General features: G+C 41.3%; 1 protein-coding gene across 1 annotated transcript in view; it reads right to left on the reverse strand.

Annotated features, from left to right (window-relative positions):
• Positions 1–1,236: 1,236 nt before the first annotated feature.
• Positions 1,237–19,762, reverse strand: part of LOC148898531 (NT-3 growth factor receptor-like) — a 52,874-nt gene continuing 34,348 nt past the window's right edge. Inside the window, exons 10-18 of the mRNA XM_088995750.1 lie at positions 19,552–19,575; positions 19,141–19,187; positions 17,586–17,688; positions 14,322–14,501; positions 9,849–9,979; positions 6,129–6,301; positions 5,492–5,735; positions 3,889–4,047; positions 1,237–2,990 (exon numbers count right to left, since the gene is read on the reverse strand). Of these exons, the coding sequence (XP_088851876.1) occupies positions 2,790–2,990; positions 3,889–4,047; positions 5,492–5,735; positions 6,129–6,301; positions 9,849–9,979; positions 14,322–14,501; positions 17,586–17,688; positions 19,141–19,187; positions 19,552–19,575 (1,262 nt within the window). The 3' untranslated portion in view covers positions 1,237–2,789. The remainder of the gene's footprint in view (positions 2,991–3,888; positions 4,048–5,491; positions 5,736–6,128; positions 6,302–9,848; positions 9,980–14,321; positions 14,502–17,585; positions 17,689–19,140; positions 19,188–19,551; positions 19,576–19,762) is intronic.

Raw genomic sequence — 19,762 nt, forward strand, 5'->3', positions numbered from 1 at the left:
CAAATGTAAGTAAAGTGACTTTATGATACAATTCAGTGTATTTCTTTCATTACAATACAATAGCACATTTATTATGCATAGAATAAGGTATGTTGTGTGTAGTTTTAAGGCTTATTTAGAAACCCGGGAACGGATTATTCCCATTTTAATGGTTTCCTATGGGGATTTTTGTTTTGAGATACACACTTTTCGCCTTACACACTCTGTCTGGGAACCAATTAAGTTCGTAAGTTGAGGTCTCACTGTAATTGTTAAACAAAGTATTTACATTGAGCTCATTGATGATGTACAAAGCAATGACTTCAACTCAATAATTAAAACTCAAATAATCCATTTGGCTCTTAAATTATATTATTAAAACTTTGAAAACTTTTTTTTTCTGTGTACCATCTTTCTTTGTAAACATGCGGCTCACAAACAGGTGCGGTTGATGCATGTACAAAATGTTTTTTCCTTTAAAAATGTACTGGGTGAGACTGATAATCAGTTGCTCTCTGTAGTCTGGAAATTTCGGTATTTGGGAATGTGAACTAGTAAAAATATGATGAAATGGAGTAGGTGAAGAACTATACTGAATGAGATGATGAAAAAGAAAAGTAACTTGGTGCAGCTTCAGCATGACGTGACTTGGAAAAGGGCACAATTGCATGTGGAACCAAAACTTTTACCATGGTGCCTACGCTCACCACCTTGCGTAAGTCCCGGAAAAAAAAAAGTTGGAGAGTTGGAGAGGTATGTGAGGAAAAAGAACATGGACAAGCAGATGGCACAGGTAAAAGAAACATTGAGGAAAAGAAAGAGTTTGCACAAGACTGTGTGGGTGGTCGGCAGGCTATGGGCAGAAGGTTGGATGATTTGGAGCAGGTGGTGACGTCTGAGGATTGATGACTGTTGCCTGAGTCTACTGAATCCATGACTGGTCACAACAAACTGTCCCATCAGGAGCAAAATTAGGACCCAGAAGAAGAATTTAAACAGAATTTGCAAAGTCAGTCTTGATAGGCATAAACACAAAGTCATGAGAGGGTGCAAGGCTGACACGGAAGACAGAAAGTGATGATATTCAGAGGGATTTCATTGAGGAATCTAAGTCGATATTTTGTGAGGGATCACACAGAATAAATAGTCACAAAACAGCCACTGAAACATTAAAGGGTATATAAAAAAAATTAATAATAATAAAAATAATAGTAACAATAACAATAACAATAACAATAATAATACGTTTCATTCATAAGCGTCTTTCAAAACTTTCACGGACACTACAGCCACAGGATATTTTTTTCTGCGGGTGAGCAGCGGCAGCCAGACGCGCCAGCGTTCACTCAACCCGTAAGTAACATAAAGTACAAAAAAGTCACAAATAATAGTCACAACAGGACATTCATCAAGCCATACTGTGTTTACTGTAATTTTAAATACAGTAAAGTCTCGTTATATCGATATCGGATATATCGATAGTCCCGGTTATATCGATACTATTTCTATGCACGCACAGAGAAAATTACATGCAAACAGGGTCGGATATATCGATAGTCCCGGTTATATCGATATTTTTTCGGACTCCCTTGAATATCGATATAACGAGACTTTACTGTATTAATTTTCAATGACAACATACCTACAGGAGTGTGTTCAAGTAACTTAGTGCATTTTTATGAGTAACAATTCGCTAGTTTCCTAGTTTGTGTTCATATACTGTAGGTTCATTCCAGTAATGATATCCAGACACAATAAATACAAACACACACACACACACGCACACACACACACACACACACACACACACACACACACACACACACACACACACACACACACACACACACACATCTCCACGGTCTCATTTATATTTTCACTTAAAGGACAACCGACACCGTTATTTATTTACTAACTGACATCAAAAAAACATTTTATAGCATCTAAAATACCCAAAACGGGCAGGAGGATATTTTTAGTCAAATGCACGACACCAATAAAAATGACTTGTGTGCAAATTCTGCCACAAATCAGCTCGAAACTGGGAATTTTCAGAAAGTCCCTCCCCCAGTTCGTGATGTCACGCCAAGTCGTCTTGCCTTGCTCAAGAAACAAAACAATGGGCTCACGGAGTTCGGATTCGGAGAAGATGCTTTCTTGTTACTCATCCACTTATGAATATGATTCATATAGTTCGGAAGAGGAAAGCATAAATGTTTGCAATCGATGAAAGGAGTCCTCCCATATCAATTTGAGCCGTCAATGACAGCAATGTAGCACCCAGAAAATGCACAAGATGGCGCCAGAGCTCCGTTGGAAATGGGCTGATTTGTCTGCTGGGTATATGTGTCAGCGAGGATCAAATAGTTGTCTTGGTGCAACACACAACGATTCACCATCACGTTGTTTATGTGTTTTCCTTCTAATTTCGCCATCAACACAAAGTTTTCAGACAAAACAAAGTACCACAAAATGCATTGTGTCCTTTCTCGGTCAGGGGCGTTCCTTCCGTGACGTCAGGAATCGTCACCAACTCAAAAACAAGACTTCCTGAATATTCAGCTTGAGTTTTAAAAGGTAAAATATCGCTCAATGTGGTGGAATCTTTGTCAAATACGCTGAGTAGAAGTCATTTGAAGCCCTTTTACAAATTATGGACACAAGTTGTCCGGGGCGTCGGTTGTCCTTTAATTGTTCCATAACAAAGCAGTCAAACCTGGAACTTCGATGTGAGGCACTGTTGATGTGTCATGTATTTTATTCCATGACATTAATTTGCTACCTGACCTAAATTTTCATTCCATAACTCGTCATACGATAGTTTTCGAACCCAATATATCCAGATAGACTGGTGCGGCATTCACCAGAGATAACAGAGATTTTTCAATGTCCATCATGTTCAGGCGCTGATGTGGTTCTCTCTGCCAGCAGCCAAGCATGATGTCATAAACTTCTTTGGGACAGAGCCTTGGGCACTCAAGCACCTTGCCCTCAGTTATACACTCAATTACCTGGAATGAAAAATGACACAGATTATAAAGTCCAACGCGTAACATAGTTCTGACTTGTCTCTATTATTTATACTGTACTGCATACATATAAAAAGTGATGATAGAACAACACACAAGATCGAAAGCCGGTTCTACTACATCCACATAGAGTAGAATGTTTTAATCTTTTGACCCCCCCCCCCCACCCAGTTTCAAATTGCTGCTGCAGATTGCAAATTTCCCCATTGTGGGATTATTAAAGGCTTTCTGATTCTGGTTCTGATGTCTTTCTCTCGTGCCATCTTCTTGTGCTATGTCTGTGTAAGCTCTCAGTCGTACAGGAGTGGTCCATCGATGAAAACGTTTCTTCGGCCGTCATCTGTACTTCTTTGAAGGTGACGGACGTTTTGCTTCATATCCAAGACGCTTCTTCAAGCGAAGTAAAGTCTTACTGGTCGTTTCGGCCCTATATAGATGTATATCCCTACTGTCCAGACGTGGCAATGCCGGACTCTGATATGATAGGTCCCTGCTCTCAGGTTGGGGGGGGGAGCAGAGGACTACTCCCTGCAACTCCACTGATTGCTTCTATTGTCCTGACGAACAACTGGCCTGATTGCGCTCTTTGCTCTGTTATCACCTCATCAGACTTACTAATCCTATGTTGCCTAAGCAGGCTGTTGTACGAACGATGCAAATTGAACCTCACACCACCATATCGGTTTAGTGAAGGATTTAGCCGTTGTCTTCTTGTCCTAGTTTTTCACACAGCCTTTCTGTTTTCGCACGCCATGTTTTATTTTAAGACTTGGACTTTTCTGATTGTGAAGATTTCCCCGATTTGTTTTTTTAACCTCCTTTCGAACTCAGATTCCAATTTTGACATATGGTTTTGGTGCAAATATCAGTGCATATGTACCTCGTGATTGGCCAGTTGGAACCAGGGCTGTTTGCCATTGGTGAAGATTTCCCAGAGAACAACACCAAAGCTCCACACATCAGTCTCTGTTGTAAATTTCCTGTACATGATGCTTTCTGGAGGCATCCAGCGAATCGGCAGCATAGTGTGACCTCTCACCTGGACATACAAGCATACAATTGAGCTTGGTTTACTCGGGTAGCCCTGGTTAAAACAATAAAAAACACTCATCTATTAAGAAAATAAAGCCATGTGCAGGTTAAAGGACAACCGACACCATTTTTTTGTTTCCTGACATCAGAAAAATGTTTTATAGCATCGAAAATACCCAAAACACGCAGGCTGATATTTTTAGTCAAATGCAAAACACCAATTAAAAAATGACTTAAAGTGTGCTAAAACTGCAAAAAAATTGGGCTGTGAATTGGGCATTTTCAGAAAGTCCCGCCCCCAGTTCGTGATGTCACGCCAAGTCGTCTTGCCTTGCTCAAGAAACAAAACAATGGGCTCACGCAGTTCAGATTCGGAGGAGATGCTTTCAGGCTTCTCATCCAGTTATGAATATGATTCAAATAGTTCTGAAGAGGAAAGCATAAATGTTTGCAATCAATTAAAGGAGTCCTCCCATATCAATTATAGCCGTCAATGACAGCAATGTAGTGTCCCAGAAAATGCACAAGATGGCGCCCAAGCTCCATTGGAAATGGGCTGATTTGTCAGCGAGGATCAAATAGTCGTCTTGGTGCAACACACAACAATTCACCATCGCGTTATTTATGTGTTTTCCTTCTAATTTCGCCATCAACACGGATCAACAAGTCTTCAGACCAAACAAAGTACCCAAAATGCATTGTGTGTCACTTTCTCAGTCAGTGACAATACCTACCGTGACATCACAGTCGGTATCGTCACCAACTCAAAAACAAGACTTCCTGAATATTCAGTGCGAGTCTTAAAAGGTCAAATATAGCTATATGCGGTGTAATCTTTGTCAAATACGCTCACTAGAAGTCATTTGAAGTCATTTTACAAATTATGGACACAACTTGTAAATTCAGCTGCCTGTAATGGACATGCGGTAACTGGCGCCAGTATGGAGTAATTGGTTGACAAAAACACATATCATTTATTTGGGCTTGTTTTGTAAAGGTGTTTAACGTCTCTATGTGAAACTTTATATTTATGTTTTTCTGAAAATCTTCCTCAATAGTTTATTTGGAATGTTTTGTCTGGTTCCGTGTTATATGTTTCGATGTGCGAACAAAGTCGTCAGAGAGAGAGAGCGACAGAACCAGAGAGAGAGAGAGAGAGAGAGAACGATAAAGTTTATGCGACATCATCATAGTTTATCTACTTTCGGTTAACAAGGTACACATGGTATGTTGTTAATTTGCTTATTTATGTCTTGTCAAAGAGATTGTGGTATAGTTGATTGTTGTTTCAAATGCCTTTTAGTTTTCACTGTGTTCCACAAATAAACGTTTTGGAAATCAGTACAGGGCATGATCCTTGACTGGAGTAGATACACATGCATTCTCTAAATATTCCAAACATGAGCAAGTTATTGTAAACAATTTATTGAAACAAATTTGAATGATCTTACCCGATAATAATCAGTGCTGTACATGTCTCTTGACATCCCAAAGTCTCCTATTTTCACCTGTAGAGCATTCCCGACCAGACAGTTTCGGGTAGCCAAATCACGGTGCACAAAGTGCTTTGATGCAAGGTAGATCATCCCTGCGGAAATTTGACTGGCTATGTAAAGCATCTGGGGCAAACCCAACTCTTCATGAGTCTGCAATTGTTGTCCGTCCACCAGGATCACTGCATCTGGTCCATGTGCTCTGAGGAATGTGTGAAAAGGTTTTTATATAATTGAAAGACATCGACGGAATTCAGAAAACCAGGATGACTGGCATAAACATTGCCTGTGGTACACATTGGAGTTGCCTTCCTGAAGATTGGGGAGCAAGGTTTAGTGTCTGATCACAGCCATGAGTCTGGAGAGTATTATGGCAGAGGACAATCTTAACCACTTGACCATGACTGCCTCAAATGTAGACCTTTTCTATCTTCACAAGGAGTAGTGTTGTTCTACATTTGGTGACTCAGGCAGGCATACAGTAATAATGACTTCACTGCTCACGTTTTCCTGGCACATGAGGCCCAGGACACGCTGACTAACTTTTTTTGCGTTCGTATAGTCTCACGTATGGTTGACATTTTTCCTCGCTCACCTGAGAAATTTATTCAAATCTCCATGCTTCATGTACTCAAAGACCATGATGAGCGGGTCTCCATCAACACAAACACCATAAAACTTCACAATATGTTCATGTTGGAGATTAGTCAGCAGTTCCGCTTCCCGTTGGAAATCTTTCCTTGCTGATAAAGTGGGGTCCTTCAGAGTCTGGAGAGAGAGAAAAAGTGCATTGTTTATTTAAATCAAATGTCAGGTCAAGTGCACTGTGTATTAAAAGCAGTGTTTTCTAATGGTTGGAACCATATTTCCCAGGAACAACGTTTTGGGTCTATTTGTCTGGACCAGAGGTCGGCAAACTATGGTCCGCAGACCAGAACCGGCCCATTGGCGTTTTTTAATCCGACCTTTTGCAGGTTGATACACAATTGAGGACTGATATGAAGTATTGCTTTTATTTCATTTAGACTTGTAAGACATGTATCATGACTGTAAGTCAGTTGTGAGGTTTACTGTCCGTGTGACGGAGGAATTCACGGTGGAGGTGGGACTCCACAAGGCGGCAGCTCTGAGCCCCTTCTTATTTGCTATGGTGATGGACAGTCTGACAGACTATGTGAGACAAGAATGTCCTTGGACCGTGATGTTTGCGGATGACATTGTGATGTGTAGCGAGAACAGGGAACAGGAGGCGAAGAAACTAGAGATGTGGAGGTATTCCCTGGAAAGGAGAGGAAAGAAGATCAGTCGCACCAAGACGGAATATATGTGTGTCAATGAGAGTGATCCAAGTGCAAGAGTGATGCTACAGGGAGAAGAGATAAAGAAAGGTGGAGAATTTTAAGTACTTGGGGGTCAACTGACTACGAAGGGACGTTAGGAGGTGGGCAGCAGCATACGTTGCATGTCAGTGCGCCAAAGTCCACAGGCACACCCGGGCAAACCTTGAAGCTTTTCTGTTTCTGGCCAGGAGATTTGACCATGTTCATGTGGATCTGATCGAGCCACTCCCTCCTTTTCAGGGTTGCATGCATCTCCTTAGTATGGTGGATCGGACCACTAGATGGCCGGAAGCAGTCCCCCTGTCTTTCACGACCTCGGCAGATATAGCTCGCTCGTTTCAATTGTCCGGGGTCGCGCGTTTCTGCAGGCCATCCAAAATCAATTCGGACAGGGGCCCCTAGTTTGTGTCCAATCTCTAGTCGGCCATGGCGCAGTCCTTGGGTGTGCAGTTACGCTGCTTATCATAGTAGCTATGCTTGTCTGTGACTGAAAAGTGTCCTTGGGAGCTTTGAAAGGTGCTTAAAATGTAATGTATTATTATTATTATTATTATTATTATTATTATTATTACGTCTGTGTAAGCTCTCAGTCATACAGGAGTGTTCCATCGATGAAAAGGTTTCTTCAGCCGTCATCTGTACTTCTATGAAGGTGTCGGACGTTTCGCCTCTTATCCAAGAAACAGTTTGCTGAAGAAGTTTCTTGGATAAGAAGCAAAACGTCCGACACCTTCAAAGAAGTACAGATGACGGCTGAAGAAACCTTTTCTTCAATTATTATTATTATTATTATTATTATTATTATTATTACTATGGCCTACCACCCGCAGGCTAACGGGATGTGTGAACGTTTTCACAGGTCACTTAAAGCTGCGCTACAGGCCGCGCTATCGGACGGTAACTAAGTGGACAGTCTTCCGTAGATCCTGCTCAGGCTATGTTCGCCCCCAAAAAAAGACTTAAACCGGCTCTGGCAAAGTTAGTGCTCAGTCAGCCATTCCGCATTCCCGGTGAATTTCTGCCTGAAGTTTCAACTCCACCTTCGTTCCCCTTTTTGTCAGTCGAGCCTCTAATTCCAGCGCTGGTTCACCATTGTGTTCTGAAGGTGTTTGCACCATCTGCACCGTTTGTCTTTGTGCGCCATGATGCCCACTGCTCTCCCTTCCAGCTGCCGTATGATGGTCCGTTTAGAGTGCTTGAACACGGTGTTCAAGAGTTTTGTGCTTGAGACGGGTGGGAAAAGCGAGTGCGTTTTCACCGGCTCAAACCAGCTCATTTGGTTTTGAGTGAGGACCTTTTGCCGGCCTTGGTCCCACGCCACGGAGGCCTTTGAGACCTCCAGCCTCACTTCAGCGTGCAAGGGTTGAGTGTCGTTCCTCCACTCTGGTCTCATCTGGGTCGCCTGCCCGATTAAGTTCACCTGCGCCACTGAAAGAAGGACTGCGTAGTCCTTGTGGCAGGCTGGTGAAGCCCCCTGCAAAGTTTTCATCTTGATTTTCCTTCTGGGTGTTCTGGGGCTGGGGGCTGTCTGGCGGGCACTAGGACCATGCATCTCAACCAGCAGGTATTCAGCGTGTTTATGTTAAGAATGTTTTACTGCATTTTCCGTGTTTTAGTTTGATATACTTCTTAGCAGTCGGAATAAGGACATGTCTACAGTCAGTCGTGTGTGTTCCTTTCTCTACAGCTACAATATAACATTTTTTAAGGTTTAAACTCTCCCCCAAAATATTAATATTCCAATCCATGCAGAGTACCACAAAGAATGTTCCACAAGTAACATCCGACTTACGACCAGGTTCCGTTCCGACCAAACCGCCGTATGTCAAAATGGTCGTAAGTTGAAATCCATTCAAAATGTTAAATTAGATGTGCTAAATGACTTGCAAACGACCTGATTCGGATGCCACAGCGGCACGCGGGTGTGGGTCTGGGTTGCTGGTGTTCTAACGGTTGCCCTCTCCTGGGCCTTACATCTCCTCCCCTACGCTCCGCCCGACCCAGCGGCCGTCTGCGGTTCGGATGCACCCAATACACCACCTCGGCGCGAAGCAGAACAAACTGTCTCAAAGAGGCAGCGGCGGCAGCGCCAGCCATGGGCTGGCGTCATTGTCGCGGAAATCCCGCGCGCCCAAGCGGCGACGTGCTTTGGTTCTCGGCCTGGCCGCGCCGACGCCGTCGGTGGACACTCCCCCCGTTCTCGTAATGGCGGTCCCGCGCGCCTATGTGCCGGCGGCCTTCTGCCTCGGCTCCAGTCCCGACGTCGGCGGACACTTCCCCCGCCAGTGCCATCACTCAGTTGATTGCTGTGCGAGAGTGAGATGATGGGTAGCTGGCCAAAATTGTCGTATGCGTTGCCGGGCTGCTAGCGCATTGCGTTTCCAGGCGTTGAAAAAAAAAATAAAATAATGGTCTGGTGGTTGTGGTCGCAAATACGGGTGGGCGTAATTCGCCCCAGTCGTAACTCGGATGTTACCTGTACAAGGTCAACAAATTTTGCAGTACAAAAATGGCAGACACATTTAAAATATTGTCATTCAGTAATTTCATCCGTGCTGTATGTCATGCATATGAGCATATTTCACAATAAAGCTGACTTTGACTTTGATTAAAGTTTTATTATTTTAGAATTTTAGTATTTTATCAAATTGATCAATGTTTTTTTTAACTGACTGGGTTGGTGGAAGTTGAGTGTACAATATTTAGCAGTCAGAGGAGAAAAGCAAAGATATGATTTGTGATATGCAATGACATGATGATGACATTTTGAGCTTCAGAATGTGCAGACAAACACGCACACGCACCCACACACAAAGTCGCACATGCACACACTTCCACACACACACACACACACACACACACACGCGCGCACACACACACACGCACACACACACACTTACACACGCACACACACGCACACACACACCTCACTCCCTCTCTCCCCCCTTTTCACCCCCTCTTTTCATTCCGCTCACCTTTACAGCGACAAGCATTTTGTCCTTGTTTGGGCACAGAGTGGAGCATTCTGCCAAGAAGACTTTGCCAAATGCCCCTTCTCCAAGCTCCCTTTTCAAAATGATGTCTCCCTGTTTTAGATGTTCAACAGCTAAAAGAAAGAAACACAAATTATCGTGATTAACGTAAAAATATAGCATCAACAAGCAGTATTCCGTCTAAGTTGCACATGTGAATATTTGTTGACTGCTTTCGTGCACTCAAATCACATTTATTCAAAGATTTGGACTGTGATCACTGACACTGGCGGCCAAATATCATAGTTATGCGTTTTGGCTCTTGCGTGTTTCAAAACTGAGGTAGTTATAAATATTTTTGCATTAAATGCCATTCTTACTTTATAGTTGTCAAGGTAACGCGTATAGGTATAGTTGTCAAGGTAACAGGAGATTAAGCCCCCTCCCCCAAAATAAAAAACAAGGAAATGAAATTGGATGTCCGCCGTGACCCGACCAAAAGTCGATTACTAGCCGCAGATACGTGGATTAACCGTGAATAGAATACTTCTGGCCACAAAGAATTCCACAATACATTCAAACAAAATGGCTGCCTGCTGGCGTCACCCACCTTGAAAAACCAGAGTCATGTTAATTAAAATATGAAAAAAAAAAAACATACCAAAGTCAATGCCTCATAAAAAGCCATGCATAGATGATTACGGAATACGACAGTTTACAAGAAATTGACCAAGTGTAAAGAAGTGTTTTTAGAAGAGAAAACGTTCCTTTTCTTCGTATTTCCTCTTTAGCCAGTCATTGTGAGACGAGAAATAGAGGAACAGAGATATTAATCAAATGCTTGAGCAATACTTTGTAACCGCTTTGAGTGAAAAATATTGCCTTATGATCATTGCTTTCTCTCAGTAATGTCATATGATGTGTAACAAAAGCTAAGGTTTAAACTCCTAAATGCCTCCGGAAGAGATATGCAAGCAGCATGTCAATTTATATACATTATAAACCGCTGCAAATAGCTTCAGAAGAGATTGTCTATCATTGGGAGGCTGAATCAGTCAGCCTCGCCTGGGACGCAAGGTCCCTTCAACCAGTTCAAACCAGAAAAGGATTGAGCAACGTGTCCTGACATGTCCGGACATCACCTCGCTGGTCAAAACAGGGGAGGATTGCCCCCGTGTCCTGGCTTGAACTGTACTGCCTCCTCCATGCTTGGATGACGAGATGGGGGGGAATAGAACATTCTAGAACATGATGTGACCAAGCAGATAAAAAAGGGATGATTGCGAAACTGCGGAAAAAAAAAGGAAGGTTGCGGTCGCGAGACTTCGGGCTCCGTGACCAGGAGGACGGTAACCCTTCTCTCTTAGACTTAGAGGAGCTCGACTGGGATGGGAGAACGCATGAATTACGGTTCTGAGACCCGGCGGGCAGGGACGAGCCCAATGGCATCCACACAGACATGAATCTCCGGAGAAATGGCCAGGGGCTACAGGGGGATTTTGAGGATCTGGGTCGGCGGGCGAGATGCGTCCATCTGCCCAGACCTCAAGCTTGGAGGGGGAAAAATTCCTCTGTTCGATGAGTTTGCCCTCTGCCTGGTCAATTTCTTATCCCTTTTGGTCTCATTACAGTTCCTAAGAAGTATAACTTCAGTTTATCCGAGATGGTGGATTTATCATTTTTTTCAATTTTAAGTTGGATACACCGTGAAGACCCCATGATTGGTTGAATTATGAGAAATTGCTTCACAGGAGCGGGCTCGAGGTCATTCCGGAGTGGTAAGGAATCAAGTTCCACCAATTACTACAAGTTAACCATTAAAGAATTAGGCAAGTTGCCTCGGGAGTGTTTCTGGACCTGAGAAATCTGTGAAAGGTTAACCGATGATCGACAAAAGCATAACCGCAATGACAAGATGACTACATTTTAATCTTTACTCTTTAGAACTTTTAGATTATTTTATTTGATTATTATTCATTTTTGTTTTATTCATTAATCCTTATATCTTGCGAATAAAATAATCTAAAAGTGTCAAAAACTACTTCAAATTGAACCCGGAAGTGGCCAGTTTCAGAAGGTCCCACCCCCTTGTTCGTGACGTAACGCCAAGACGTCTCGCCTTGCTCTAGAATCACTGACACAAATTCAAATTCAATTTAATGCACTACAAATACTATGTTATTAATCTTCAAAATGACAAATTATAAAATATTTAATTATTCAATTGTTTCTCTGCAGCAAAAATGGAATAGGAACATGTTTACTGCTGTTACGTCACCTTTACTTTGAACAACATAAAATAAGATTTGGGAACTGGGGGAACTGTCCTCTTCAGCAACCTTGAAAAAGACAGAGATTTAAAATGTGGATATCCCATTTACACAATTTGTTTTTCTTAAAGGAAAACCGACATCACTTTTTTGGTTTCCTGACATCAGAAAAACCTTTTGTAGCATCTAAAGTACCCAAAACACGCCGTATATTTTTAGTCAAATGCAAAACACCAATAAAAATGACTTAAAGTGTCTAAAAAGTACTTCAATTTGAAACCGTAAGTGGCCAGTTTCAGAAGGTCCCGCCCCCATGTTCGTAGTGTCACGGCAAGATGTCTTGCTCGAGAATAAAAACAGTGGCTTCAGATTCGGAGAATATACTTTCTTGTTACTCATCCAGTTATGAATATGATTCAAATAGTTCTCAAGAAGAAAGCATACACGTTTGCATTCGATTAAAGCATTTATTCCGTGTCATTTTGAGGCATCAGGGGTAGGAAATGTCTCACCCAAAAAAGGCAGAAAATGGCGACAAAGATGTGTAAGGAATTAATCAGCCCGTTTCCACAGGCTGATTAATTCCTTACATGGAGCTTTGTCGCCCACTTCTGCCTCGTTTTGGTCTTTTTGGTTTGAAAACGTCCTACACGACGTTTTCAGACCAAAGTACAGCAAAATGCCTTGACGTGATGGAAGGACTGCTACAATCTGTCATTTTTACGGGCAGGTGCGTTCCTTCAGTGACGTGGGGTGAGGACTCGTCACCAACTCAAAAACAACACTTCCTGAATATTCAGCGCGAGTCTTAAAACGTAAAATATAGTTATATGCGGTGGAATCTTTGTAAAATACGCTCAGTAGAAGTCATTTGAAGCCATTTTACAAATTATGGACACAACTTGTCCGGAGATGTCGGTTGTCCTTTAATTGATGGTAATTATCCATTGCTGAAGATTTTGCTGCAGTTGTCGTTTTTCGTCATGGTGCACAATGCAATGTTTGCATTGTGTTGTCTGATCAAAGCCACGTGGACTGCTCTTTCTAGTTTCTACTTTCTAGTACACTTTTCAGTCACGGTATAGTCCGAAGCACGAAACAGGCTTCTGATTGGCTGCCGTGCCGAGTATGCGAACGTTTTGAAAGCCGCTTTGAAAGAGATGGCGACGTTGCTTGTATCAGTTTACTTGTAGCTTTTGCTTTATTGAGTAAAACAAATGTTTGATTTGCATTTTTTTTTCCTTGAAAAAGTTGTGGGCACCCGGGCCGAGACGTTTTTAAAGTTGTACGCCTGACGTAAAAGTTGTATGCCCCGGGCCTCCGGGCAGACGTTATTTCAAACACAGGTATATTTATGTGTGATTTCAATAAAATGTCAGAATTTATTATTAAAAATAACTTTGCCATAATACTCATTATGAATATGAATGATTTTCTGTTCCTCACGATTGGTAAAAATCCAGGCAAACGATCGGAATGAAAGTCAACTTGACGGGTCCATACACGAAGTTACTGCTCGCGAGCCTGCACACTGCTCATGCTCTGTTTTTGCCTCATGCATGTATGTTTGCCTTGCTCTCTGCTGTCTCTCGTAGAGTATATGGATGTTAACGTTAGCTTGTCAAAGTGCCATTAACATTTGACTGTTTCGTCGATTGTTTCCTTGCAAATTACAATCACTGCAGAACGTTTTCTCTTGACAAAGGCAAATTCAACCTGTAGTGTACAATACTCGTCTTCCTTTTTTACTCGTCCGCTTATTCAAAATGGAGCGTTTACCTGTTTCGACATCAACGGCACCTAAATCAGAATCGTCCTATCAAATTGCACTTTCAACCAACCTAGGACAGTATCATCCAATCAAATTTCGGCCAATTGCATCCTAAACAGGAAATGAACAGCTAAAAATCCAGAATATGTATTTAGAGATATCGGCGAGCCATATGCAATCATCAAAAGAGCCATATATGACTCGCGAGCCAGAGGTTCCCGACCCCTGTTCTAGAGTCATCTGCATGGAAAGTGAGGGTGGCTTTAAAAAAGGCAAATGCTGCCCCCTCGTGGTATAGGGAAAAACATTGGCAGACGTCTGATCGAAGGTTGAAACGCACTAACAAGAACAAAACCCGAACAAGTTCGGGAATGGCGCTCCACGTCATGCTTAAATTTTGTAATGGCAGTGAATGAGTTAATTACGTGTACGTACTAGTGGAGGGTTTCTTATAGCTGTATCCACTTCTGAAGTATTGTGGATTCTCAATAATAGGAATCCTGTTCAGTCCAAGAGTCACAACCTCCAGGCCGTCATTCCATATACATGGGCTGGTTATCCCATTATTAACATGATGAATTGGACTGGTAGAGTCTTCTTCAGCACTTTTCACTGCTGCAGGACATAAGGCAGAAAAATATGTGAACATTTTTTTCTCAAATAAATGGTTTGGGTCGTCTGTATTTATAAAAATAAAGACAGGGGGAAAACATGCAAATCAGTATTTTTCGTTCTCAAAATAATGGCCGAGTTTCTCATGGAAGCAACTGGTATGATTGCTTTGAACAGTCACAATGCCATTCAATTTACAGCATATTGTAGAAGTCTTCAGAAAACCATGAATACTTTGCCAGTTTGTAAACTGAAGGGCCAACTGAAAATCTCTGACCAAAAAAAATACCTCTCACTTCCGGATATGTATTATTTTTGCTTGTTCGGTTTTGGACTCCCAGATTAGAATCAGAAAGCCTTTAATAGTCCCACAATGGGGAAATTTGAAATGAGGTAGGGGGAGGGGGGGTTAAAAAACTGCTTAGGCAACATTATGCTGATGAGGTGATACCAGGGCAAATTGGGCAATCAGGCCAGTCGTCAATCAGGACAATAGAAGTAATCAGTGGAGCCGAAAGGATTAGTCGTCTGCTCCGCCCAACCTGAGAGCAGGGACCAATCATAGCAGAGTCCGTCGCCGCCACGTCCAGACAGTAGGGATATATATATCGGGCCGAAACTACCAATAAGACTTTCGTTTGCTGACGAAGCTTCTTGGATAAGAAGTGAAACATCCGACACCTTCAAGAAGTACAGATGACGGTTGAAGAAACCTTTTCATCGATGGACCATTCCTGTACGACTGAAAGCTTACACAGAAGTACGCGGGTTGGTTTTCCCCTCGCCCCCCTACTCGCACTTGGGTTATCTTTATTTTATATTTCTTCTAATCCACATTTGGGACCAGCGCCTTTAGTTGTACATTAAAAAATCTGCACGGATCTACTGTCTCAGTCGCTTGCTTTTGGGATCCAGCTACCCTTTTCGTTCCCACGAGATGGTATCTCACTCTGCCTCGTTCGGAACGTGACAGTTATGTTCAGGAACAAATAAAAATGACACTGCCTTTTGGCAACATTGGCATGTTGGAGGACTATAATGATGGTAATATGCCAGAGCACTATTATATGTGCATGCTATTTTATCAATGTGATGAATGTATTGCAAATAATACGGTTACAAGTGGTTCTCAATTGGCCTAATTTACATGCTAAAAAGAAATAAGTAAAAAGAACATTTGGACAGTCTTAGTGTGTACTTGATGTGTGTCTTGACAAACTACAAATATGGCCGAAGCTGTAGTCTAAAGATGAGTGGCACCATTTTTCCCCCAGAGGAGAGAGCTGAAATGAAGGCAGGTGTGCCAGCAGCTGAAAGCCATTCAGAAATCAGGAAGGCTCTCACCAGAAGCAACCACTCCTTAAAATAGTCAGTTGCTACACTGCTCAGCGTTCGGTTCGGTTCAAGTACTGCTCTAGGAGTTTACCAAGACAGTAGAGTTCAACTGTGTAAAGACCAGGGTGGCTGACGGTGAGAGAACCTGTTATCGTGACCGTTTATTTGATGATTTGATTTGGTGGTTTAATGTCAAAACCAGCCTGTTAAGCCTTCAAATGTAAACCGAATTGCTGTTTGTGTTTTTACCTTCTTCAAAGGTTTATCACCTTGCAATCAGCTTGCAATCTTGCAATCTGCAATTGTCTTTTTAATGAGAGAAGAGACGATTAAGTCCAAAATAAAAGAGGAAAAAGAAAGGAGAAATCTGTCTCATCATTGGAGTCAAAGAGTGAAGTCCCAGTGTAATCCCGGTCAACACAGTCAAAACCCTTTTCAAGTTTGGGGGAGAACTCAAAAAACCAACATCACTTGACAATGTGAGTCCTATTAATCATAGAACAACCCTTTGAAATTCAATGATAAAGCTAAGACAGGTTAAGATAATATAAGATAGCCAATATTTGTCTCACAATAGAAAAATTTACAATTCTCAGTGGCAAAGGAAAAAGAACAAGTATAACAACAAAATATGGGAGCTGCTGTAAAGGCATCCACATTTGCGGTGCCATCTTGAAGTCAAAATAAATGATCAAAAAAATACTAATGTGACACAACACAAAAGACACGCAGTCATTCAATCTTAAAGGACAACCAACACCACTTTTTCAGAACAACGTTTTAAAGCATCTAAAATACCCAAAACACTCAGGATAGTATTTTTAGTCAAATGCAAAACACTGATAAAAATGACTTAGTGTCCAAAAACTACTTCAACTGAACCCGTAAGTGGCCAGTTTCAGAAGGTCCCGCCCCCTTGTTCGTGATGTCACGCCAAGACGTCTTGCCTTGCTCGAGAATCAAAACAATGGCTTCAGATTCGTAAAAGATGCTTTCTTATTTCTCATCCAGTTATGAATATGATTCAAATATTTCTGAACAGGAAAGCATACATGTTTGCAACCGATTAAAAGAAGTTCTTCCGGGTCATTTTGAGACATCAAGACTGATGTGTAGCATCCCAGAAAATGCAGAAGATGGCGCCCAAGCTCCGTTGGAAATGGACTGATTTGTCTGCTGGGATTTTTTGTCAACTAGTATCAAATACAGTAAAGTCTCGTTATATCGATATTCAAGGGAGTCCGAAAAAATATCGATATAACCGGGACTATCGATATATCCGACCCTGTTTGCATGTAATTTTCTCCGTGCGTGCATAGAAATAGTATCGATATAACCGGGACTATCGATATATCCGATATCGATATAACGAGACTTTACTGTAGTAGTCTTGGTGCAACACACAATGATTCACCATGGCATTATTTATGTTTTCCTTCTAATTTCGCCATCAACACAGATCAACACCAAGTTTTCAGACCAAACAAAGTACTGCAAAAGATGAAAGGACTGCTACAATGTGTCCTTTCTTGGTAAGGGGCGTTCCTTCAGTGACGTGACGTGAGGACTCGTCACCAACTCAAAAACAAGACTTCCAGAATATTCAGCGCGAGTCTTAAAAGGTAAAATCTAGCTATATGCGGTGGAATCTTTGTAAAATACGCTCAGTAGAAGTCATTTGAAGCGATTGCACAAATTATGGACATAACGTGTTCGGAGGTGTCGGTTGTCCTTCAAGTACAATGAACGTACCTTTCATGCGGAACTTTGAATGTCGTCCACACTTATTAAACAGGAGGAAGACAATGACCAGAACCACACAAGCGAACCCTGCAAGTCCCACTACAATATAAACCTGGGTATGGGAGGATGAGAAAAAAAAGTAACTATGCAGTACTATACAAAAATGCACACTTAGTTTGTATGTACTCTTGATTTGAGATGATTCTTGTAACTTTTCGGCCTTCACAAAAAGTTACTCTTGGAGTGCAATTTTATAACCTTTTAATGTTCTTTATCTTTCGGCTTTTCCCTTCACTGAGTCGCAAAATCAAATCAGTGTCCTCCATCTTTCGAGGTTTGATCCACATGTTTCTTTTGGCCAAGCTTTTACACAACCCTCTGTATTTATCCGGGCTTGGGACCGGCACAAGAAGACATGTCTTTTTGTGGCTACAGAACAAGCAACTCGCTCAGTAAAAGGCTCCCGAACACAAAATGGTCATCGGCACAGCAACATTCAAAAAAGCCAAAACTATGCTCACCATTTTATGACAATGCTCTGATCTTACCGTGAAATGGGCATCTCTTTCCTTACATTACATCACAAACAGAACTTCAGTCCTTTAAAGGACAACCAATGTCATTTTTTAATTTCCTAACTGACATAAGAAAAACGCTTTATAGCATCTAAAATACCCAAAACACGCACTATGATATTTTTATTCAAATGCAAAACACCAATAAAAGTGACTTAAAGTGTCTAAAAAGTACTTCAATTTGAAACCGGAAGTGGCCAGTTTTAGAAGGTGCCGCCCCCATGTTCGTGGTGTTACGGCAAGATGTCTTGCTCGAGAATCAAAACAATGTCTTCAGATTCGGAGAATATGCTTTCTTGTTACTCAACCAGTTATGAATATGATTCAAATAGTTCTGAAGAAGAAAGCATACATGTTTGCAATCGATTAAATAATTTATTCCATGTCATTTTGAGGCATCAGGGGGGGAAATGTAGCACTAAAAAAGAGGCAGAAAATGGCGACAAAGCTCTGTGTAAGGAATTAATCAGCCCGTTTCCACAGGCTGATTAATTCCTTACATGGAGCTTTGTTGCCCACTTCTGCCTCTTTTTCGTCCTACACGACGTTTTCAGACCAAAGTCCAGCAAAATGCATTGACGTGGTGGAAGGACTGCTACAATCTGTCATTTTTACGGTCAGGGGCGTTCCTTCAGTGACGTACGGTGAGGACTTGTCACCAACTCAAAAACAAGACTTCCGGATATTCAGCGCAAGTCTTAAAACGTAAAATATAGCTATATGCGGTGGAATCTTTGTAAAATACGCTCAGTAGAAGTCATTTGAAGCCATTTGACTTGTCCGGAGACGTCGGTTGTCCTTTAAAAGAAATGGACATTTCCATGACATGGACAAAGTATAAAAATGTCACACTCAAATGTAGATTTAATAAATCAATGAAATGTTAATTGTATAAAATCAAATACAATGTTAATCATGATCAGAAACAGAAAGAAATTCAAATCCTTGGCTATTAGTTAACTTTATAAATGTCAAATATTTTTACTTACCCCAAAATTATCTTTGTATGGATTGTGGCGCTCTGCTGTAGGACTTACTTGAGGAAAACAAAAACAGAAATATAAGATTTGGTTGTTCCTGATTTGATTTTATATGCACATCCTTAAACGTCCAGTTTTACTTACTTTCTACTCATTTGTATTTGTCTAGTTTAGTCTAATTCGTTACTACTGTATATATATATATATATATATATATATATATATATATATATATATATATATATATATATATAGACTGATTAGCTGCACTTGTAGTGGCCACAGATGGATGGATGGATGGATGGATGGATGGACGGAGGAGCAGACGGACAAGTGGTCGGAAGATGGTCATGTACCATTCTCCCAAAAAGGACAGTAAAAAAAACCAAATAAAATGAAAGAATCTGAGAAATAACTTACCATAATCATAATCGTTTTCCATAACTGTGAATCACGGGAGAACATTTGTAAAGGAATAAATTACAATACGTTAGCATCAGAGAATTCAAAAATAATAGTAATAAGAATATTAATACATTTAATTTACAAGCGCTTTTCAAAGCACCCAAGGACACTTAAACATAACCATTCAAATGTCATTTTAGCATAACTCAGCACTCTTGAATGATTT

The sequence above is a fragment of the Hippocampus bargibanti genome, linkage group LG05 (genome assembly GCF_051943395.1).
Source record: "Hippocampus bargibanti isolate YZ-2025 linkage group LG05, ASM5194339v1, whole genome shotgun sequence".
NCBI lineage: Eukaryota > Metazoa > Chordata > Actinopteri > Syngnathiformes > Syngnathidae > Hippocampus > Hippocampus bargibanti.